This window comes from Pyxicephalus adspersus, chromosome 1 (genome assembly GCF_032062135.1).
Source record: "Pyxicephalus adspersus chromosome 1, UCB_Pads_2.0, whole genome shotgun sequence".
In the NCBI taxonomy this organism is placed as follows: Eukaryota; Metazoa; Chordata; class Amphibia; order Anura; family Pyxicephalidae; genus Pyxicephalus; species Pyxicephalus adspersus.
This window is the reverse complement of record NC_092858.1, coordinates 60,744,513-60,770,776: the sequence shown is the minus strand read 5'-3', so window position 1 is coordinate 60,770,776 and position 26,264 is coordinate 60,744,513. Positions and strand designations below refer to the sequence as shown.

The following is a 26,264-nucleotide window of genomic DNA, read 5'->3' as shown; positions in this document are numbered from 1 at the left end:
AATCTGGGTGATCCAGCGAACCTGGAATGGATTACTTCTGGAGTCATTTACTATTTGCTATGCAAATCTTTGAATCATGGACTGATGAAAAGTGTATGAAAGTGTATCCTCTCCGTCCTTTGAGAGCTTTAAAAAATCAGACCCAAAGAAGATCTGCAGCACAATAATTACTTTTCATATAGACTAATATTCCAAAAAAAACAAATTACCAATGTATACCGATGCCACATCCCACAATGTATATAATTACAAACATGAAGAAGGAAGCTTAGGGACTTTTATATATATAAAAATATATATAAAACACACAGGCACTTGCAGAAATATATGATTTTGAGAGAATTCAACTGCCTTTGCAATCAGTATTATGTGTTTTGACACATGTGAAAATGTATGTGAGCCAGCTTGTGGTAGAGAAAAGGTTAGAACTGGAACCTCCATTACAAGCCGTCTCATAACATTGGCTGTAGATCTCTTTCTGTCACAGCCGGCTTTAATTTGCATGCAAATGTGGTGGTAGCACCCATGTGACAAACCAAATATGCAGAGCTGAAACACCTGAATCTTCATAACAAGACCCTGTATTCATTCATTGCATAGAGAAGCCATCATTATACAGAAGGATGTCAGAGCATTGTGTGACATGAGTGTGCACAAAGCCATCCACATGCTCAGCTCTTTGCAGATACAGACATACACAACTTCATGACTTGTATTTTATGCTTACATGGTGCAGACACAGATGTATTTCTTTAATTGACTGAGTGAGTCCAGAAGCTAAAACTTTCTATAAGCATATATAACAGATAGTTAAATGTGTAACAACCAGTTTATATATTCTGCACAAGAACTAAAGACAGAATACAGTATATATATTATACAGGAAACATGTCATTTATTATACTTTGCACTGGTAACTGCCCTTTGTATTTCACCTTGTAAAAAATGTATGCAGTAAGTTACGTCTAATACAGTATCACATCTACCAACTTTTTGGGATAAGAAAGAAAGGCATCCTATAAAACAAAAATATATACCGAGACATGAACCTGCCACGCTCCAACAACCTTATTTACGCCATGAAAAAAAAGATGATTGGTTAAACAACAAAATCTTTTTTTAATCACTGCTTTCCCTTTTTACTGTTTTTTTCCTATTGTTTAACACTACATTCAAAATATTTTTAGACTAAATAATAATATATTTATTTATAATTAAAATCATGTCACCATTTAAATAGATGTTATGAAAAACAAAGTATGTAAAAAAATATTACTGTAAATACCTAAGGAAAAGGGATGTAAGCAGTGTTGACTTGACTTTCTGGCTGGTTGCCTGGCTGTACTGCTGACCCTATTTTGCTTCAATGCTTTGAGTCACTGACCTGGAACATGTATGCAGACAAGGACTTTGGACTTTCTTTAATCTACATACTTGTTCCAAGTTTTCAATGTCGAATGTGCGATATCTGCTACCTAGTGCAATATCTAAAAACACACAGCCTGTTATGAAAGAAGAATTCCACTATTTGGCCATATAATATGGAAGAACCTTCCTGTATTGTTATAACTGCTGGCAATAGAGGTGGGCACATATGCAGCATGAATCCATTAATACCAACATTTTCCAGCTAGTTGGCACCACCTAACATGGGACACTTTACTACCCCCAAGCTGCAGAAACAAAGTCATTGTTGCTAAACCTTTACAATTACTGATCTTCACTAGTCTACCAGTAGCAAAATAATAAAATGGCACATGATTACACCAGAATTCTAGGTAAATGTGCTTATAAATGAAAACATTACATATTTATGCTAGATAGAAAGGTGAAAAACCTATACGGGTTACAAAGGTTATCAAAAAAATATTTGATTATTTTATTGATATTTGTGTGTCTAAAATTAAACTGACATTTTTAGATAATATGATAAGGTATCAGAACACAGGTTTTTTATTACAATCTGTGTATCCATTATAGAGATTTATTCACGTATTTTGGTGATCACTGTCACAGGGACAAAAAATAAATAAAAGCACTAAAAGAACAGTGAGAAATGTTTGCATATATATATATATATATATATATATATATATATATATCAGAAAGTATTCCTATTGGATGAAGGGATGTCAGAGGCCCAGAGGGTGGGGATCTTCCAATATAAACTATCCCACCATCCACTGATAAAAATTTCGCCAAAGTCTTGCAGCACCATCACTGAAGAACCAAGTAAAATGCTACCTTTTATACTACACTTCTTATCTGTAGGTAGAGTTCTTACTTCCCAGAAAAGCCATGTAACTGGGAAGTGTTTTGTTCCATTTTAGTCATTCTCATTCTCTTTACAAAATAAAAAAAGCGTATGTCTTTCGACTTTAAATACAGGTAACATCTGCATGGTAATAACTGTAATGTTCTACGAAGATCAGTAAAACGAAGGTCAAAAAGCAAGAGAAGTTCATAGGAAATAGAGGGTTTCCATTGTCAAATGTAATTTTAATCTGAAAAATAAACACTCCACATTTCTTTAAGCGAACGGAACATTTTGATGAAAAAAATCATCAAAGGTAAAGTAACTTACTTAGCTAAACTATCTCATGAATCTCAGTAAATTGAACCTTATAAAAGAAAAATGACAAAATATGTGTAAATCTCTACAAGAAACAGAAAAAAAAACATGCTGTCTTTCTGATTTGCAAGCGTTGTACTGGAACTTACAAGGTAATTATGTAATACAAGCACACTGTCCATGCCACATCAGTCATTGTGTCAGGAAGGACTGAGACATGTCCACAATAAGACAGGGCTTTCATGACAAGTTTATTCGGGAAATGACTTGTGTAATGTCTCCTAATATGCTTTGAATAAAGGACTTCACATACCAGTATGCTTTGTCCCTAGGGATGAATAATGAAAAGAATCCTGTATGTATAGAATGTTATACACTCCAGATAATGGGTGACATACTATATAATGTTTTATATATAGTTAGCTCAGGAACACTAGTGTTTATAGCGGATATTCAATTGATCAAACAAGTTGCTGTCTGTGGTCACCTCCACACTCCTTAATTTTAGCTTTTATGAACTGGTCTTTATTAAGTGTAAAAGTCTGGCAAGACCTGCACCTAATATTATAAGCTGTGATTTATAGAAACAATAGGCAATCCTTGGTCTTCTGCTGACTAGGGCCTTTCTTTAGGTCCCTTGCACTAGTACTTAGGTTTACAATTTTCTTTTTAATATAATGGCATAGGTTTGTTCCTGCACGGACAGATCGATAACCAAGTGGCCATTTCTACTCTCTCACCCCCTTCTACTTTTTGTGGACACAACATAAATGTACTTTATAAAACATAAATGGCAGGTTTTTACTTTGTAATGAAATTAAGTCTATTATTTATTCTTCCAGGCTTGCATAAATACAAGTAACAAGATAATAAATCATGTAAAGCATGCCACCCTAAGCAAGGACATGTGTGGGTATTCCACAAGATTGAACATGAAGATCAGCATTTACACAAGTCAGGTCTGGTTGAAGAGTAATATATAATAAGGCTGTAAACATAATGGAGATACAACACTGCAAATGTTGCCACATTTATACATTATAACATACACATCATACCTAATATACAGTGAGTAATTCAGTGCTTAATATATACAAATTACATTTGAAAAATAAAGCAAAATAATGGAAATTATGTGCTAGCTATATTCCTATATCAAAGCTGCAAATATACTATGTGCCTCCACCTAACATTAAAAATGCAGCTCGCCAAATCTATTTGACCCCTACAAATAAAATGGAGGTCAAAAACTGAATAATGGATAAGGTATCCAAACATTAACATCTCAGTCATCCTAAGCAGATATCCCAAGCTTAATGGGACAAACAAACCTCATCCATAAAGTATGCAAAATTAAAGGGATGAAAAAATACATCTAGTGAAATCCTGTTAAAACCCTCGGTGACTCATAGATTCCTACAAACCTGGATGCTCTCAATGTAAAGGGAACCTGTGCCCTGACTATGTACACTAAAAAAATTTCATATGGTAAACATGCAATAAAGCACTTTAAGTATTTTTATATACTATGACTACCTATTGTTGACAGCCTGCCACATACAACTTTGGGAGATCTTTGGTGATGTGTTATTACACAGTACAAGCAGCTAGAAAGATCAGGGATGTGTTGTTCAGAATTTCTTTTACTGATTTTTAGGAATTTGTAAATACTATTAACGTGTATAGTCTGCATTGAGGTGCACAATGTTCTAGACCTTAAAAGAGTTTCAAAACCAAAATGTCAATTAAAATTATCCCCCTTTCCGAATAGGGTCCTTGCATTAGCAGTGTAGCAGTCAGGCTTGATATAAATATCCTAGGAGGCTGTGGGCAGCATCTCTTAACCTAGGTGAGGAAAGTAGAAATGGTGGGATTGTGATCCTGCCAGAAAGGTATTGAAATAGCTGTAATTTATACAACAGAGGTATAGTTAAAGTGGCATCATCCCAAAAAAAATGTATACATATATATAGGGATATACCAAAGATATGACTGTCACCAAATATGCAAGGTGTAAGATATAATAGGATATACAGGGACAAGAGAAGGAATTAAGTTATAATCTTAAAGCAAGAACAGCTCTCTTCTCTGAACCATCCTTTGAAGACACTGATACCACTTGCAAACATGTGCTGCCATAAATTCTTTTTCTGCAGAAGAGGTAGATACTCAGAAAGTAGCGGTACTTCTCTTTAGAAGGATTTACATGTCATTTCAAATCCCAAAATCTAGGTCATCCTGAGATCCTGTACAATGCTACCACACTTCACAATTCCCAACATCTGCATTAAACATTTTAAAGGTAGTGTGTGCTCCACTAAGAGGCTCTGCCCTATATTCCTATCTCATCTGTTATTTCTCCTGTCGAGACACAAATAATTCATCACTTTAAAGTCACTCCCAAAACGCGGCAAAGAGCTTTTCTTTTGTATATCCTCCTATTGCAGGTATATTTGTGCTTCAAAAAGATCATTGAAGTTTAACAACAACAAAAACAACTAAAATGAGAATTAAATTAAATTTAGACACTGTATTATGTATGAGAGTCATAAATTAGATAATTAATGATTGTCACTTATACATTAGGAAGATGGAGATACATGTCATGATATTTGTATTAACATAGAACGGAAGTTATGTAATAAATATAATACAGATATACAATGTGCACTAACTCATTTGAATGAATTTGCTTCCAAGATACATCTGTAAGATGAATGATTAATTTCCTTGCTTTATTATGTTGGATGGACTGTATATGGTGATTCCTATTTACCACTTACATTCACAGACGCTAAACCTAGTTTGAGCAAACACTTAAGCAAACCACTTGTGGGTCCAAAATGTCTATCTCTAGTATTCTTAGCAGGTAACTATCTTTATTTGTCTGGACCCAGAACCTGCCTGAATGGAAAGGGACATACATGTTACATTTATTGCTGCCTAATTCACTGCACTAAACTCATACTTTTATGCTAACATACTGTTTGCAATCATCTTTATTGCCTTCCTTATGGCTGATACCTGGCAAGAAAAAGTATGCTGCAAGCAGCAGTCATTATCCTATAGACTAACTGTACAAAGAGGCTTGAGGAAGCCCTTTGCGGAGTTGCTGCTTTTGGATTGGAAGTGGTAACTTTTTTTTTCCATTACTAATATTAAGTCATTGTAGCAAAATAGGTAATTCCTGGTCTTAAAAACAATGGTCCTCCCAACCTCTGCCATGTTTCCTAAGCCCTTCAAATAAATGGTATATGGCCTCATAACACTTAAACATATCACAGTCTCCTACTTTCAATCAGCTAGACCCAGTCTGGTTCACTTGTAGTGGCATCAAGGTATACCAGCAAGGCATGACCATTAATACTAAGAATCAAAGCATGCATATGAAATAAACAAATATAACTGCACCCATGTACATGTAGAATAATGAACTATACATAATAAAATTTTGTTACCACACTGATCGGATTTTTTGTATTAAGTTATTCACTTTCATTGTGCATCTAATAAAAATAAAGATAAAAACAAATAAAAACTTTTTGAAAACAGAACCATTTCACTTTCAAACTGTAAATAAATAAAAAAATGCTTAATAAAATAAAAAACATTTTTATGGCTCCTTTTTTATCCTTTGCATCACTATGAACAGAACTTTTTTTTATTCTTGGCTAATCTTATTTTGAAATGCAGTGTAGCAAGTAAAGTGTAAAGCATATTAAACCACATTTTACCTTGCAGAAACAGTGTTCATCAGGGTATTAGAACATCATTCAAGAGCCTTCTCGTTCCCACATTCTCTCACTCACAAAAAGTATAATCTTCCATACAGTGCTCTGATGCAGAGAAATTGTCCACTGAACTCTGATTCCTGATCCCTGCTGCACACATTGGTTTCCCCTGCCTACCCTGACATCTTATGGTGTGCTGTAGGGATATAGGGTTTGTTGGGAGAAAATACACAAAAGGCATCAAAACAACAAGAGTTTTTTGCTGCAACAAAACACAATTTTTAAAACAACTGCCAGGTCAGGTATATATAACTTTCTTTCTTTACAAGTCAAATAAATATTTATAACACAACTCTCAACAAAAAAACATTCTTTTACATTTGCATAAAATAAATTGTGAAGGGTAAGGACTGTGCCTGTATAAGTGTTGGGAGAGAAAAAATTCCCTAATGTACTGGAATGTGTTTTTATTGATATTTGTGTCTTCCTTGAACAGACTGCCCCTTACTCTGCACTCCAGTGGCACCTGCCAGCAGATCAAGAGTAAAGAATGGAACATGGGTTGCAATAAAAACAAATGTTCTAAAATGTTTGAAGATATGTGTAAAAAAAAAAAAACTTAGACTTTAGAAATTGTACTCCACTTTGGGATAGCTGTACAAATATGCCATCACAATACAAACCCATTTGTTCTGGATTTGTGTGCAATATAATAGAGATTAACTCAAGAATTTAACAGAAAGATCTCCTAATAAAGAATGCAACAAGTCATATGTTGAAAACATTTCTTTCTATTTTTTAATTAACAATATGGAACGGCAGGCGGTTTACTCATGGTGGATAATTGTACACCTGAGGGAAGTGGTCAGATCATGCTCTCAGCTTGCCATTTCTTTAACAAATAGCAACCAATCCATCATTTCTCAACTAAATCCTATGGTGTCAGAGGCAACAGGCAAACAATGTGACTTTAACCTGTACTTACTATTAGATATGTAAAACAATACAAATATTACAAGAAAGCACAGCAATGGTACAGGCAGCATGACATGTTAATTGATGCAGAATGCATGGTGTCAGATACAAAATCTTTTGTGTGTGTCTCTGATGTAAATATGACCCTCCGTATACTTTCTAACATAGCACTGATGATTTGTTATGGGATTAGAGTGTATAGCATATCTCTGGGCTGTCATGTCAGTTTTTAATGTAAGCAGCAGACAACTGAAAGAACCCACTTTCTTTTTTAGTTTAAACAATATCCATGAGCACACTGGATTGAAAACTAGAAAAATGAATGAACTGCACATTTTGGAATGTCCTGAAGATATGCATGAAGATAAATCCAATCTACAGAGAAATATATAATTCATTAATCATGATTGTCTTGGTTCTGAACATTCGTGATTATCTACAGATCTGACCGATTTATTTGGAAATAAACAAATCAGAAACTGAGGAAGTGTTGATTTTTTTTGATTTTATCATCACAAAGGGTTGGTTTGTAGCATGTTTTCTTGGTTTCCTTGATGCTTGGTCAACAGGTGCCACTGTTTATGCTAATTTTCAACATTTTACAAGTTTAACTTATATGGAGCACTATGGAAACATGGCAAAGTATACAGTCTGCAACAATGAAGGCATTCAAAATAAATATATAACATGTAGTAGTCACATTTTACTCAACCAAGGAAGCTACTTGGATAGGTAGGGAATATTCTTCAGCATTACAGAGCAAATCCAGGTAAAGTGGCACTATCACCACTTTTTAAACATGAAAAGCATGTGTTTTTTATTTATTTATATTATTTTTAAAATAGCATTTTTTTTTCCTGGAGAGGACCCCTCCTCGTAAGTCTTTACTTGGTGATACCTCCAGCCTACATTGTCACACATCCTGGGAGGCTGTGAGATTTCCTGGATTTTAGAAAAAAAAAGTGCCAACCTCACATGTGCAGTGAAATTGGCACTTTTTTTAACATTTTCATTAAGACACATCGGGTGACGTAAGATGAAGCTGGAAAAAGAAGGAAGAAGATAGCTGCACCCCGTCTAGTCTGCGCTGGAAGTGAAAAGGAAGCCGGGTCATAAAATTACCTGTCTGTGGCCCTCGAAGACTAGAGTTTGATAGCCACTAGTTCTGCTAGTTCTTCTCTCGCCTTTCATAAATATGAAATGAAAACGAACCTCACCATCAACATATCTTTCTATCAACCCAAGGTTCAAATTTAGGACTGTCTATGTATATAAATACTGAAAATTTCTTTATTTTATCATACAGACATTTGCTGATAGCATGTTATGGTCAGATTTCTAGATGTGAATGTTCATGTGACCATCTGCCAAAAGCTAAAGCTGAATATTTGAGCCTGCTCACAACTTTTCTCTTATTAATATGGTGTCCCTAAAGGCCTATGTGGACAGATATTGGGTTTGTGTAGATGGCATCAGTCTGACATCAGTTTCAGATGTCACTTAGAATGCCTTGACAAGTGCATTTGACCTGAAGTTGACCTCCTTGAAGTGAACAAAAGCCTATTGCCACATGTTCTAACACTCATCAATGATCAATTTAATATCCGCATACACCTAAGATCTGTTTAGTGTACTAATACTTTTCAAGTATTTATGCCATATATTACCTATACAAATAAATTCCTTTTTCTTCAGTTTATGGGCCAAGTAAAGCTAAATTTGCTTGACATCTGATATATCATACATTTCTTTTGGTATAAACAGTTGGCATTTGTATGGTATAGCTGTTAATGCAATAGCTTAATTAAATTAAACTTGTGTTACAACATGAAAAGATAGGTGTCTGTCTCTGGGAGCACAATATTTTTAATCTAAAACAAAATAATCCAATCTATGTATTCCATGGAATAAGGAGGAATATATACCATCATTCATATAGTGACCTAGTTTCTCACTGGGTCACCATTGCTGTTGTAATAACACCCATCTGAGCCGGCTTATTATGTGCATACTTCATCATGATCTGACACCAATGCAGAGCAAAAGTGTACTATATCAGACTTCATTCATCTAGATATGAACGTTCTGAGCCAATGTGAAAGAAAAGAGTAATGACATCCATATATATACATTTGGTACATCTTGCAGCTGAAAACAAACAATGAGACTAAAACTTTTTTTCTCAAAAGCAATTCTTAATATTTCTTAGGGTTACCTTACATGGATTACAGTTTATTTTATGTTGTAAAAGTTATGAAGTTTTGTACAGAGAAGAGCTTTCTTTTGGAGGAACTATAGATGTGTTTCTTACTGATCAAGTTTTCAGAAAAGAAATCCAGTCTACTAAACAACCAGAATTGTCTATAGAATTAATAATCAGAAAGTAAATATATAGGAGTAACAACAGAGTAACGACAGAAAAAGACTAAGTACTCCATCGAGTTTGTCCTATGTTAGCACTCAAAGATGAAGGCCAAGCAAAACACAGATAAAATGCATAAAAGAGATGTGCTTCACTTGCTTGGATTAGCATTATTTTCTATCCAATCGCTTTTTATTAAGAGCTCTTCTCCATAACATATATAAACTGGTACAAAAGTCAGGTCACTCAACCTGCTCTAATGTGGACTTTGCTAGCTACACATCAGGACCCATTTATATGAATGCGATGAGCCACAGTGAGCACATTGGATTGGTGTATAATGGAGGAGATAGAGATATAGTTATTAAAGTTAAAAATAATCCACTTAGCGCTCTATTTATAAAACACGGAACCAGACATTCCCTTGTGTGAATTTTCCAGGTCTATGTGTTTCAATAGCACTATTGATTCCCACAAGGGAATGTTTTGAGAATGTCAGATTCCCTGTTTTACAAATAGAGCCAGTATACAGAAACATCCAGCCCAATACACCTTGGATTGCAGGAAATCAGCTTACTCCAGATATTGTCTGATGTATTGTCCTATTAGGTATACCACACTTACAGCTTCATCATACATAGCTGTGTAAGCATTCCCCTAGGACCAATCTATTGTTCAACATCAGTATCATAAAAAGCATAAGACCATTAAAGAAAAAATAATTCCAATATTAGTTCTAAAATATACATTTAATGCAGTTAAACATTTTGAATTTGCCACGTCTTGACATACGGGCATGGCTTTGTTTTACATGTGAGAAGAAAGAGAAACTAGTCTTCTATGAGTTTTGATTTGTATACTGGCATACCAGTGTTTATAGGTACACACTTCATAAATCAAAGTAAACCTTTAAAGGCAAAAATGAATGCAGCTTTGTAGTCATCAATACATTGTTAAATGTAGCATTGCTAAGCAGAACAAGTAACTAATAGTACCTGGCACACCAGATCTCAGACAGGGGAAGGAAGAAACACTACAAGGATCCAATGAGGTGAGCTGAAGTGGAAAGAACATGCTAAAAGGAGGCAAAAAGTGACACAGAGGTGAGCTCATCCATCTATTTTTTCTGTTTTCATTCACTGGGTGGGGGTTGGGTGAAGACCTGTAGGTAAAAGTTAAAGTGCAGCAGATAAAGATCCCCTACCAGTCGGGGCTGTCCTGTGGGGCAAAGCTGTGTAAATATCAAGACCAGATGGTCAGAAATTCTTTGGCAAGAAAACAGCAATCTTATATGTCTTTTTTTCTGTGTATTTAGCCATTTACCTGGAAGTCAGCTTTTAAATGCATAAAGCATAACCTAACTGCTTAGAACATAGATAGAGGCGCACCAAATACCCCCCTGTTGGTAAACTGGGAACCTTAAGAATAGGTATTCCCAAACACACTAAAGGGGTCTTACTGTCTCTTGCATACAAAACAGCTACAAGTGCACATTCCCCATTACTTAGCTGGACTAAAATCCTAAATAGCATTATCAGCTCTGTTGAAGATCCCATCTGTTGGAAATTAGAAGCTCACTGAATTTCTGGTAAATGAAAAAGTATATTTCCTATTATTTCTGTGTACAGTGTTTAAATATATTATGAAGCAATGCTTGATCACTAGATGTGCAGTTTATGCTTCCTCCTTCCACAATGACTGTGTCTTTACTTAATAAAGCAGAATTGGCCTAAATAAAATACCAAACTATCAGCCTAATATCAGTGATATCAGCCTATCACAACACTTACTAAAGTAGACGTATGAGTAACTTTATTAAACTGTGGCTTTCATAATTACAAAGTAATTCTTGAGCTCTGGCCTAGTGACTCTGTCACTGATGGTCAGTATAGAGGGGTGATTCTTCAACAATGATATCTTTTATCTGCTGCACTCACAGTCATATAAATGGAGACAGAAACAAGGTTTTCTGCTTTGGAGTAAAATAGTTTTTTTGAGCATAGAGAACAAAACACAGGAGGTGAATCCACATAAAAACATAAACAGTAACATTTTGGATCACATCAAACCCTTTTTCAAAGCAGATCAATCTGCTGCAAGCTAGTGCAAGATCTACTTTTTAAATGTGTCCCTGCATCCTTCATGGTTAAATGCTGAAAACACAGAGAGATAAAAATGTTATTACTGTTTTGCTAATGTTTGTAACATTGTAATCTTTTCCCAGCTTCTGTTGTGCAGGGGGAACCATCACCATCCTGCCAAGAAGATCCCAAAGATTGCCAAGTAGTCCAAGTCTCATGAGAAAATGCTGCAATAATGTGCAGGGTCATCTTCTTAGCCAGATTTGGGCTACTCAACATGGTATAGAAAGTAAAAGCTTTCCATATTTTTTTTTTCTTTTCAGAAATAGGTAAGGTCCACTTCCAGTACAATGTTTAACAGATCAAATGGCAGGAAGAAATAGGGGGAGGAAAAGATTGTGGAACTGGAAAGGGGAAAGTCAGCAGAACTGTTATGTGTGCATATGATAGACTTACACCGGCCAGTCATAGGAACACCAGGAGACGGAGCTGCTGGATGAGACACAAAAGTACATGATGAAATCATTGTCAGCTGGAAGACTGGGATAAAATATACAAATGCTGTGGCTCACTTTAGGTTCAGATGCCAATCACAATCCCCAATGTAAAGATGACAACTGGAGAAAACATTTTTTTTAAATCTGTATAGGACATAAGTATACCCAAAACATTTACCTAGCTCATGGAGAGCTTCAGAAAGATAACTTTAACTATATAAATACATTTGCTCATTAAGGAAACACTGTATTTTCCATACAGAATTATATTCTACCAACATGGAGCTACAGGTGAAATCTGTAAAGAAAAAATGAGGCCTGTGGTAATAGGGGAACTCCAAAGAATGGACAAAATGGATTTTCAGTTTTCCCATTTACCGACCTCAAAAGATTGACATTTTGGATTAAATAGCATAGTACGAACAATTGTATATAAAAATAGCCTACTTTCATTTATAGGACTCTGTAGCAGCTCTACCTGTTATGGTAAGGAGGGACACAGGCTTTTATGATTGCTGTGATGGGTTAGGCTCATCAATTGCCCGATGACAATAATAAACAGACGTACAGAATAAGGACCTGACCTTAATATCAGTGGTAACATGAAACCCTAAGTTCTGCTGAAACAGCCACTTTTAGCCAAAACAAAATAGAACAATTAAGTAAATCGTTTTAACAATTGCAGTTAATATATAATGAGAACAAAACAGTATCAATAGGCATTCCCAGTACTCCAGCCAAATGGAAAAAATATAGAAGTGCTGTATAAGCCATCAATGCAATGATCTATTTATGATCTCTTATTCGGGTCAGTATACCAAAGGAAGCCAATCACAAATACAGTGGCAAAAGTTACAGTAAATTTCCTAGTTCTCTCAAATAGTATATTGCAATATCAATATATCTCATATTAGGTATTGTCTACATGTAATATATTTCAACTTTTGATCCTAGTCCATATGGCGGATTGTCAATGCAATGTTACTAACATCCCCCCAAAAAATGATATTCAATAACAGAAACTGGTTCCTCTACTAACTCTCAGGCAGCAATGTTCAGCCTACATAAATGCACCTAAAGGTGATATGAACATTAGATGTAGGAGGAACTTGTCAAGGGTCTGATCATACTTTTACACACACACACTTTAACCAGTATATAGCCCAAAGTTTAAATGGCCCATGCAAGGACAGCACTTGACACTGAAGCAAACTTTCTAGTGCATAGTACCAGTGTATTCTAACATCAAAGTATGTCTAATCCAGCACATTCTTCATATGTAATATGTGGAACCATCACTGTTAGGCGGATGTTTAAAGGGAACCTTTTAGAGTGAACATAGTGAAAATATAGAATGTGCCATTGCCATTGCCTGAAGCTGACCTAGAGTGAATATTCAAGGTAATCGTTTGCGGACACATCACTGTCTGCTTACTTATTTTGGGTCATATATATATGTTAAAAATATGGCAAGCCATCATTTTTATCAATGAATATTTTTCCCACAGAATTAGAGATCTATTACTGAGAGCAAACAAGGACAGAGCTGGGACATGTTAGCCTTCTCCTTGATTTAGGTAATAAGTGATTTGCTTTTGCCATAAGGAGATATTAAAAAATATCTGCTAATAACTATCATTGCTCAGAAGCTAACCCCTAAGCTGCTCCTTTATCACAAACTTTGCTCAAACTGGCTATAATACAATTAGGATATAATTTGTTGCCTTACATCATGTCTTCTCTTGGTAACATCTGCAAGAAACTGATTTATTATAATAATGTGGAAAGAAACACTTTGGGCTCTTTTTATAAAACGAGCATGCAGACCATCCTCTTAAACATTCCCTTGTAGGAATCTTCCTGGTCCATGTGTTTTGATGGCAGTAATTCCCACCAGGAAATATCTGAGGGAATGTCAGATTCCCTATTTTATAAAGCCCTTTGTGTACTTCTCCTTTTTACATTTGTCATTCTAACAGTTGTAACCTTTAAAAATGTTTGCATGAGGTGGTTGTAGCCGTATTAGTGCAATTTTACCAAGAACAGAGATAAATACTGTCATTTTTTAAGTGCACTAACAGTTAAAATTTCATTTTTTTGGATCTCTGCATGGTGCTTCTTGGACCAGGAAAGTAGAAGTGGGAGTAGACCCACAAAAATTTGTCCTGAAAATGTAACAGTGCAAACAAAAACTATCACGATCAGTAATTCACTCTGTTAATCATAATTTTTTTTTTAAATGGTTTATGTTCTCATTCACAAGCTACGATTGAAGTAACATTTACCTGCTTTGATTGATTTCTGGGCAGTAAATGACAAAGAACACCAGCAAACTGAACAGTCAGCAGTGACAGTGCTTAGTCTGTTTTACTTGGTTGAAAAAAGAACAACTTAAAAATGTTATAACAGGGCTTTTTTTTCGGGGCATGTTGAAGCCCTTGAAAACCCCCACAAACCCTCCTTTTGTCTCTCTGCATAACAAGGAAAGCTTATCAACCTTCTCTTTTCCTCTAGGAAAGCATTAAATATTAGCTATATATGCCACCCAACGTTCACCTCTTTAATAATAATAAACAGTATTCATAAAGCACCAATATAATAAGCAACGCTTTACAATAAAGCGGTTGCAATTGACACACAGATACAAAGAATGACACAGTTGGAGGAGAGGACCCTGCCCAAAAAACTGAATTTACATATTGCTAACAAGCAGTAAATACATGGTAAAAAAAAGTCCTCACTGACCTCCATACCTGCAAACACTGTGGAGTAATTTATCCTCACACTTTCCCATTTAACTTTCATTTTCATCAGTTTAGCTCTCCTTCTCCCCACCCCAGCACTGCAAGCCCTCCCGTCTCTAAAAGAAATAACACACGAGTGTAATGAAAGAAGAAGGAGGAAGATGGGAATACAGAGATTTGACTTTATCAAACTTGTTCTATCACTTTAGGGGGAGAATATCAAGGGGTCCATAGCTACTGAGGCTACAGGTTTGTTTTTAGGCTAATTTACATTTTGTTAAAATATGTCTATAAGTAAATGCTAATAACAACACCTAAAATCTAAAATCTGAGTTTTATAGAAAACCAGAGAATTACCATTGTTGCCCATTGTTGTCTTTCTATCAAAATGCTGGTTACCTGTCTGGATCTAGCTTCAATATGCTTTCATTTACCCTGAACAAGTATATAGCAAGAGGTCAGTGTCAGAATTTCTCAGTATGCTTGTTCTAAGTCAATACCCGTAATTTATTGAAGCCATTGGATTACTATGAGAGATTGGTAACAGCCTATATATTTCTCTCAGGACAGGTTTCAAAACTCTGCCTACAGACCTTACTAGCCTTTAAATAAAATGAGAGTATTGTTTATGTCATTATCAATGTAAAAGTGTTCTAAGCCATGGAAAAAGCATTGGTAATTCATAGAAATATTCAGTACAGTCTATTTTATTATTTACAGTAGGATTAGATGTATATACCAGTGTTTGCAAATGTAAAAGACTATGATCCTTTCTAAGTATTTTTTTTTTTTGCATTTTCAAGGCTTTTTCTGCAAAACCAGAAACCCAAATTAGTTCAATGTAATGGTTTTACTAATGCTCCTTATCCTTTCTTTGATCATGGCAAACATATGCAATCAATGTACAGCATGCAGTGCCAAAAGACTATTGTGACTGTTACCACCCTCTAAATGCATGGCCAGAAAAAGTATTTTATTAGGGAAAACAGTGCTTTCTTTTTTAGGGAACCTGTACCTTTCACATAACCAAAAATAATCAATAAATAGTAATAATCAAGAGGTACTAATAATAATGTTATACACAAGCTATTCACTGAAAGCCTGCAAGATTCAATTTGTTTCAGAATACAGTATACAAAAGTAATAGTTCAGAATGCCTGCTTTTAAAAAAGCAAACTGGGAGATTTGATGTCCTCAGTTTGCTACTGACAGGATAAAAGCATTTTCTCAGTCTCCCACCTTTAAGTGATTACTAACTCAAACTACATATTTGAACCTTTTCTGTATTTCTTAGACAGATCCAGGGACTGCAAGTGTACCAGGATTCACATGTGGGATCCCAAGGCCAGCAATCCTCATGCTTGGTCAAAGACAGCAGAAGTCTAGAAAGATGAAGCAATTGTCTGAGGTGGGGAATATTCTGTGAAAAAATAAAGGCTACTGTCATACATAACTTAGCATGCAATAACTTTGTATTGTTTTACAGTAGTTATATAGCGCCAACATATTACACAGCGCTTTACCAACTTCATAGTCATGTCACTAACTATCCCTCTAAGGACAACCTAATGACTTATGTCATACATCTTTTAATACAGTTTAAGGTCAATTTTTTTTGGGGGGGGAGGTTAATTAACCTAACTGCATGTTTTTGAAAACTGGGAAGAAACCGGCAGTACCCAAAAGAAAACCACGCAGACACAGGGAGAACCTGCAAACTCCATGCAGTTAGTGCCCTGGCCGAGATTCAAACCTGGGACCCAACACTGCAAAGGCCAAAATGCTAACCTCTGAGCCACTGCCCATATGGTAATAGAGCTGGTTCTGGCTTCACTTTTATTCCACCTTGCACAAATCTGCTTTGGTTATAACATAGCCAGGGTTACAGAAAGATATTACATGTTAGTGAAAACATATCAGACATGGTTTAGACATTTTTGTTTAAAAAAAAATATCATTTTAGTGTTGAAAGTGTTGTTGTGATTTACTCAGGTGTTTTATTGTTAAATAAATACTGCAGCAGAATTTATTCTAATTTCCATACATAGAAACCAGTAACGTGTCCATATGTTGTGCAACAGAGCCTAGGAATATTAAATCACACGAGTACACAAAAAAGTGATTAATGACATGACTAACAAATGTGTTTACCCACTCTTTATTCCATATGCCATTCACAACAATATATGATTGCCAATACCAGACAATACACAATAATAGTTATGGGTGCCTCATCATTATATATTGTCAGTTATAAGTTATATGTTATATGAGGTAAAACAAATATATAATATATTAGATAATTTATGAATTATATATTAAAAAAAAAACTTTACCTAACGCACCATTGCCATTTTTAACTTGTATTTTATTTCCTAGCCAGAAGGCCTGTTGTGATGCAACTCATTGAAACACTTTCACATATAGAATTATTTTCCATGTGGTAATTAAAGTCAAAAGCTCTCATCTTCTTTAATAGATCTGCTGTATTACCATACATACAGGAGGAGGAGAGGACCCCAACCAGAAGAGCTAAGAGGTGGGGAAGCAGCATATGATAGGAGGAGGTACCCATTATTAATTCTAGGAAGTCTGCTTATAATAAATACATGAAATGATTAAACTTACTTACGTTTCTATTATCTGTCACCTGCACTAACTAAAGGTGTGTGGCTCATCTCCCTCTATAAAGAGACGTTTGTTTTGATGTACAGAAAGCAGGGGATCAGCTTCTAATTGCTGAGTAAACAAATCAAGATGAATCTTTTTTTCTTCACAAATATAGCTCTTCCTTTAAACAAGATATGACCTAACATATATTTACATATAAAAAAACAGACTATACACTGCATGAAGAATGCCCCGTTCAGTGTAAACTAAGAGGAAAAAGCCAACAGGAGCAGGGGAAAATCATCATCTGCTAAAAACCTCTACTGATTTTTATATTGCGAGTTTACTTCCACTTTAAGGCAGCCATGTGTCTTCATCTCTGCTCACTGCATCTAGAACAATTCATCATAAACAGCCATGAACAACCATGATAAGCAACAATCATGCATGAACAACCCACAGATATGGTTACAAATACAACTTTCTGTGCCCTATGCTAAAACAAATAGTCCTGTTCTTTTGATATCAGGTTAGGGTAAACCTACATTTCATACAGGTTTCCTAATTATAAATGAAATAATTTACAATCTTGTGTGTGGCACATTTATTGATTTTATTTACAATCAATAGTAAAGCACATGTGTGTTACCCATTAATGACAAAAGAAGTTATGTACTCTTGTCTTAGCAGTCAGCTTCCCCCTTAGACAAATCACACTTAATTGTCTTTTAAGGTTAAAGGGTAAATCCAATTATTAATAATAAAATAATATACTTTTTATTAGAATTTACTATAACTAGAATTTGTTCTATAACAGCTTATTACATACCTCTGCACTCTAGGATCAGGAATACAGGGCCATCCACTGAACGGTTCTGTTCTAACTGGGACATGTTTATAGTAAGAGAGAGAGCAAAGGGTTAAGTTCATTATAGTAATGCTGCTTCTTCACTGTGCAGTTAGCTAGCTGGGGGTGGGAAGGTGGCCAAGCATGCGAAACCTTAACAGCCATTTTGTTCTTCTATAGTCGCAAATCAGATGGGCCAGTACGTTAGAAGTGGGGGTAGGGTTTGGAAATGTGCAGACAGAATACTATTAAACCTATGAAAAGGTAGGAGAAATATATGACAATACAAATTGACACCCTGAGGTTAGAATTTTGTGTAGAGATCCACTTAAACATTATTGTACAGTTAGTATCCTATGATTAGAACATGTCAGTCCGAAAAGCACAGCAACAAAACTGTTAATACAAAAATAGATTTACAAAATGAGTTGAAGTTTTTAAGTTAAACAAGCTTCAATGAATAATTCTGCCAGTAAAAAGTAGCGGAAGCAAAAACAACAGAAAGTAAAGTGTTATTACAATGGGAAATTCTTTATAATACAAATTGGAAACTACCGGACAGACAGTGCTTAGTACAAATATGTGATATTGTTTACAAGGAAAACAGATCTAAAGAACTTTGATCACTATTACTTTTCTATGGGATGACAGAGTACAAAAGTTAAAAGTACAAAATGAATAGAGTTCCTACATTATCAAGGGATTTACATACAAAATAGCATCCTTGGATGGTTGATAGAAATCTAATAAGATCAAAAGAACCGTATGTATTCAGTCTGTGGATTTTGTTCTGTAGCCATTTGTTTGCAATGCACTGCTAATGGATGGTAGGTTCAAAGAAAGCTGGCCTAACAAGTAAATCAGGAAAACACCTGACCTGAAAATTCTGCATAAATGCCCTCTCAAGACCATTTGAACTAAAACAGTAAAGATGATTGTTTTAAGTAAAGCCATCAGATTAATAGCGTTTTCTCGGTCAATAAATAATACGGCTACTGTTAATCCAATTATTTCTAATGGGGTATATAGAGCTACCAGTGAATGCTAACGAAGGCAAGTTTGATGAATTAAACTTTCCACTGAGCCACATACCATCTACTACCAAATGGACTGCTCTGAAAGCTCTTTCCACAGAATAGATCTCTCACCGGAATCCTTTATTTCTGCATTAAGGGGTTACATTGATTGCATTGGACTTAAAGGTAATTGATGAAATTCTTTTCAGGATCTGTATCTTGGGAATAAAGCCCTTCACAACCCCTCAGGTTCAGCTGTTTTGTGGATTGTTGGATACGCATAATGCTCCCGACCACCATAATTTGGTCATACACACTATTTTTTATATGTACATGTATGGATACAATGGTTACATGTATGGGGAAGCAGTTGCAAAGTTTTGTGTACTCCTAGTTCAGAACAGGAACACGATGTTGCATGCACTTCTACAAGATAGTATGCAGCTTAATTACACACCTAGCTTTTAAAATTGCAAAACATTGTTCAAGATGATGAGACCACTCGCTTTTTGTAAGTAGAAAGTTTTTGTATAAGCCATGTATTACCCCAGCTTAACTGCACGCCTAGCTTTTAACATTGGAAATCATTGTTCAAGATGATGAGGCCACTTGCTTTTTGCAAGTAGAAAGTTTTTGTATAAGCCATGTATTATCCCAGCTTAACTGCACGCCTAGCTTTTAACATTGGAAATCATTGTTCAAGATGATGAGGCCACTTGCTTTTTGCAAGTAGAAAGTTTTTGTATAAGCCAGGTATTATCCCCCCCCCCCCCCCCCATTCAAAAAGAATTTGTTTTTGCTTTATATGTACCTACTACATACACTGAAAACTGTACCCAATGATGTAAAGATGTTAAAAAGTTATCATTTATTATCTGAAAAGTGTGCTTTCATCAGACCAGCATGCTGGGCCTGTACAAAATATATCCATTGTGAAAAATGTAACAAAATATAAATATATGCTACAATACAGAGTCATGCTGAAAAAAAACAATGTTAAGCTTCCCCATGTCTCAGATAATTTCCACCTCCAAGTAATGCAGAGAGCCCTGAATACTATTCAAGTCTACGTTCCATGTTTCTCAATGGAGTCAAGGTAAGGCACAGACCTAACCTCTTCTAGCTCACTGCAGTAATTGAGAGCCACTGCTAACTGGTACCTTCCAGAGTGGTTAACTAATAAAGAACAGGCTATCAGACCTGCAAGCAGTCAATGAACAATTTTAGCCAGACAGCTGGGTTAATTCTACCTCTTTGGTATTCCAAGAAGTACTCTTTGCTGCAGAACAATATGACAACACACACTCTTCCAAAATCCAGCCCTGGCAAAGCTTTGCCTCCTGTAACTGCCCTTAAATAATGAGTTGTTCAGCGGGAACCCACACACAGAAACAGGTATAGGAATATTCTTACATCCAAGGGCTAAAAGGCAAAATATGACCCTACAGGTTCTGCTGTTTGTTGATGTTGGGATGTCACAATAGCAAAGAAAGCTATGATCTACTACACTGCAGTGCCAACGTCAGAGGCAAACCAGGGGATTCATTGCTCTTTAATGGGACTGAAAGCCAAAGAAAAGGCAGGTCATGCAGGACCATGGGAATGCAACCGAAAACATTTCATTATAATCATGTAACCCGCTATCCGTGCTCATTGCAACAGCAACACAGGCCATGGGGACCACCAAAACAATACCAGAGACACATAGCTCAGTTTCCTACTCAAGTCTTTGTGAAAATCAACATGCTGTTGCTTTTGTGTTCTGCATTTAATTGTCTCTGTTACCTTTTAAGCCTGAAAAAAAATGTGTCCTTAAAACACAAATGGGACTGGGAAATTCTATTAATCTCCAACAGGAGGGAGCCTACACAGTGTACTGCAAACATTAACCCTGTGCAGGCTGCTTTCACTGCATCACATAGCAGCTCTACTGATACTGCATGGAAATCACTATGTATAGAAAATAGCCAGCAAGCAACACATTTCCACAATATGTTCATTTAGTCACTGTGCTCCTCTGGATGGCACCGCCATGCTTTCAGGGTATTATGAAGAGGCAGAAATGAGTAACAACCTGCCACTGTTTGGATTTTTTTCTACTTTGGAGAGGTGGTTCGTGTTTGGAATATTTGCAAGCTAATCAGAAACTATTGCAGGATGTCAGTGCCATAGCTGATGTGTGCTAGCCAACTGCAGCCTTCAGAAACAGAAAGGTGCCAGCTACCTGCATTGGCAATATTTACTAAATAAATCTTCAGGGGGAAAAATGAAACACACAAAGTTGCCACTCCTCTCCATCCAAACACATGAATCCCATTTTATCCTTTAGGGCTAATCAAGTTGAAAATTGAAGGCTTACATGAAAATTGCATCGGCCTTGTTATAAATAATGTTATAGCCTAATCTGATGAAAGATCTGAATTCGTTAGAATGCGATAGGTAGATATTCAATGGCAGAATCATGCAATGTCTTTTGTTTTATTTTTTGAAATATAGCTTACCACTTGGATTCTTGTTTTTCTTAAGACTCTTGCCACAAAGACACTGCAGCATATGCGTTCCTTTGCTGAAAATGTTCCAAAGAAACCACATTGATTTGGGCGAAAAGCAATCCAGCAGCTTAGACACCCTGAGAACGAAGAAATCCTTGTTGTTGCATACTAAGAGGTTGTGATCAGTTCTCCAGAACAAGGGTACCAATTTAACCATAGAAAATGATTATTTTCCTATCTTCTCCCAGTCTTTCCTTGCCGTGGGGGGTTTTCTTTTTTGGAGGCTCCTCAATTAGCCGTGTTGTATTTGGCCTTTTTTTTGTTAATAAGGTTAAGATTTAATGGTTATAACTACATTAACAGTAAGCTATTGCCAAAGTGTGAAATCTTCCTTTCCAGCGTGCAGCCAAATGAAAGTAAGCTAAAGAATTCCCAGGAGAGGCCAAAAAACTAATCTTAGAACAGTGAGACATGTACGATCCCCGAAGTAAAAACCATTCCCTGTCACTTGATTGCTATAAGGAAGGGTGGATCTGTAGAGCATCAAATGCCAAGGCAGGATTCATGGTACTAAAAAGACTGCAGTTGTAGCACCAAGCACAACAAATATCAGCCAGACAGGCAGGAATGATGATGATATAAACTCCCCTCTGCAAGTGTCAATATTATGATGACCATCAATCCCCAGTGATCTCTGCAATCTTATTTAACCTGCAGTGCCAAATCATAGAACAGAACTGATGGAAATCCAGATCCCTTAATAGATGATTACTGTGGGTGGAAGGAGAGAGACAGATCCTCTTCCCCTGCTCTCACTCTCCCTGCTGCTTCCAGCACTGGTGTGCATTAGAAATAAATTTCCCTGTCTTCCACTGCCTGTGCTTGCCTCTGAATTGCAGGCACAGATAGAGTAGGAGGGGTTGGAGGATTTTTTTCCATTTTTTTTTTTATAAAAAAGCTTTATTTCATCCTAAACTTAGACACATGTTTTTTCCCCACTGATGATGACATACAGTTCTGTATCATCATAAGACACGACTATGGTTAATGGAATATTCATGACAGTGATTTAAAGCTGGCTTGCTTATCTCGTATGTTCAAATTATATTGCTGCTTATGTTACCTGAATAAAAAAATGAAAATAAACACAGGAATCAATAACAAAGAAGAATACAATTTATTTATAATTAAAAAAAGAATATGTTGTGCTAAATGTTCCTGCACTGGGTCTTGGAAGGATGGTTTATAAATACATGATATGGGTGACGGTGTAACCTGCACAGATGGCACAGACAATACAATGCGCTGCACATGTCTGCAGCTTGATCAGTTATTGCAGCATGTTACTAGTGTTTTACCTTGTGAGCGTGCCATTTTATGGAAATGTCTTTGCATTGTTTTATTAATGTCGCTGGTTGCTGTAGCAACTCAACGCAGTATTTAGTTTAAGGTTTTGTCCATTTCTTTTATTTTATGTGTGCTCACGGGGGAGGGGAGGTGGGTGTTTTCATGGTAAATATAACTTTTATCTGTTTCTATTTATAAGATCAAATTCTTCTGGATGGGTAAAAAAACTCATATCAAACTGTATGATGCAGCGCCATAGCTTATAAAGAATCACTAAGGTAACTGGTTCTTGTAAAAGTCATTTGCAATTATCACTTTTTTAAAGCATGAGATATATTATACAGTTACAATGTAACAGAGTTGGATGGAATACTTTGTCATCAATGCTGAACGCTATACAGATATAATAAACACAATTTAATGCAGCTCTGTAATCATTAACACATTATAACTGCCCAATTGTGACTTGGTACAGGCCTATTGTACTGTCTGAATTAAAAAGGAATATTGCAATGCAAGCTGGTTTTGATATTTTACCTTTTTATCATTAATTGCATTTAGTTATTTTAATCCAGAGTTCCACTTTACACCAATGTAATAGCCCCCTGACAATGAACCAGTCTAAAAAGACTGTTGTGTTCTAATTGGGATATTGGTGCATTTCTCCTAGATCAGCATGAATCAACTCCTGCACTTTTCTTTTGTACAGGAACTTCCTGTAATGAAGACTGGGCACTGCTGCTCCCTCTTCCTGGGCAGAATGACTGGTCTGTGCATGGCTTGTGGTGGGAAAACCATGCAGGTCTGCTCTCTGCTATGTGCAGCACAATTGTCATGTCTCCATTACTTTTACAAAGACATATCTAGATTTGCAAGAATTTCGTTCTCACGTAGTTTGTATTATTTGTGGCTTTTTAGGAACACATTTAAATAAATATTTTTATGTCTGGAGGTATTCTTTAAATATGTCTTTAAAAAAGTTTCATTATATCTGTGTAATAGGTGCAAAAATTCTTATCAAAAATCTTGTTAACCAATCACTTCCCTTATCCCTGTTAGCACCTGTGTTAGCCTATAAATACTCCGTACCAAGTTATGGTGATGGGGTGAAATTAAAGGAAAGGGGCCTGCTACATCCCAGGCCTGATAAGATGTAATATAGTTGTTGTTCTTTAAAAATATTTTTAGGACAGTACCACTGAAGCAAAGGTTTCATCATATGTTAATTTATGTGTGGTTCCCATAGCTGTAACAATATTGATATAAAGCAAAATTTACATTCTGACATTCCTAGAAATCTGCTCCTCCTCTCTGCTATCCAAATATATGAAACCTGGTATCTATTTCAACATGAATAGGTTTATGCTTCTGCCTCCAACCACAAGATGGCGCTGTGCAAATAGCAATGTGCCACAATTCCGATAGGGAAAAGTTTCATCACATGAGGGATGCTAGGGATCCCAAAATGTACACAAGCTTTCCTTTTATTCACCAAGAAAACTGCAGCAAGATCACTTTTCCAACCTGACATTTCTTGATAACAATAGTTCAGTGTCTGAATTCACCTTTATAACATGCATGTAGATATAAGGAGGCTGCAATGAGGCTTTAGGGAATGGGCAACACTGAGAAGCAACAAAGCTATACAAAAGTTGAATACAAGATAGGGCTACTTTGTGCTCAATACAAATTTATAATTATATAGTCCAACTTTTGAATATAGGACCCTTTATACAGAATATGGATCTCATTTTCCTTACAATCAGATGTAAGAGAAAAGCTAACAACCAATGACTATCAACAGATCATTGATCACATCCCACTTTAAAAGTATTAAATGGACAATAGGTAACTATATGTATTATTACTAGTGCAATGAGCAGGAATACCATAGCAAAATACAATTTTCTACTCTTCCATGGAATTGTCTTTAAGATCAGTGAAGCTTTTCTGAATCCTGTTCAGAGAAAGGCAATTAGTGGTGGAAAAAAAAAATTGAATTTCTGTGAAGGTGTCTTTTAAAGCAGAACCAAATGTAAAATTTAAAAAAACTGCTACCCTGTACATACAATTTTCCTTTTGCAATATAATAGCCTTACCTGCCCGATCACAATTTTTTAAAATTCATTCCCCTCTGCTTCTTCCATTGCAGGCAACGCCATCTTCTGTTTTATCTCTTCCTGGTTTCCTGATCCTAAGTTTAAAGAGTATAGTGAATGCTTTAGAGGGAAAAGGGTCAAAACTGAGCTCCAAGATAATATCACCCTATCTTTTCTTTTCCCAAGAACAGTCCAATAACCCTTGGTAAAATCATAAAGCATTCAGCAGAAATGTAAACATTTTCTACCTATGACATACCTTCCAGCTGACATCTTTGGAAAGTCCTGGCGCACAATGGGACCTGTAAAGAATGCAAGGCAGATGTTAGTCACAGGAGTGCAGGTCTATTACTGGTGACAGGGGAGTGGAGATTTATTGCTGGTGACAGGGGGTGCAGATCTATTACTGGTGACAGGGGAGTGCAAAACTATTACTGGTGACAGGAGAGTGCAGATCTATTACTGGTGAAAGGGGGGTGCAGATCTATTACTGGTGACAGGGGGGTGCAGATCTATTACTGGTGACAGGGGGGTGCAGATCTATTACTGGTGACAGGTGAGTGCAGATTTGTTGCTGGTGACAGGGGAGTGCAGATCTATTACTGGTGACAGGAGAGTGCAGATCTATTACTGGTGACAGGAGAGTGCAGATCTATTACTGGTGACAGGAGAGTGCAGATCTATTACTGGTGACAGTAGAGTGCAGATCTATTACTGGTGACGGGGGTGCAGATCTATTACTGGTGACAGGGGAGTGCAGATCTATTACTGGTGACAGGGGAGTGCAGATTTGTTGCTGGTGACAGGGGAGTGCAGATCTAATAATGGTGACGGGGGAGTGCAGATTTGTTACTGGTGACAGGGGAGTGCAGATCTAATAATGGTGACGGG

The 26,264-nt window shown here is 36.2% G+C and overlaps 1 protein-coding gene across 1 annotated transcript in view; it reads right to left on the bottom strand.

The window, feature by feature from the left end:
• The window catches only part of FGF14 (fibroblast growth factor 14), a 257,654-nt gene extending 234,871 nt beyond the window's left edge, over window positions 1-22,783 (bottom strand). Inside the window, exon 1 of the mRNA XM_072411554.1 lies at window positions 21,937-22,783. Coding sequence (XP_072267655.1) covers window positions 21,937-22,144 — 208 coding nt within the window. The 5' untranslated portion in view covers window positions 22,145-22,783. The remainder of the gene's footprint in view (window positions 1-21,936) is intronic.
• Between the last annotated feature and the right edge of the window lie 3,481 nt (window positions 22,784-26,264).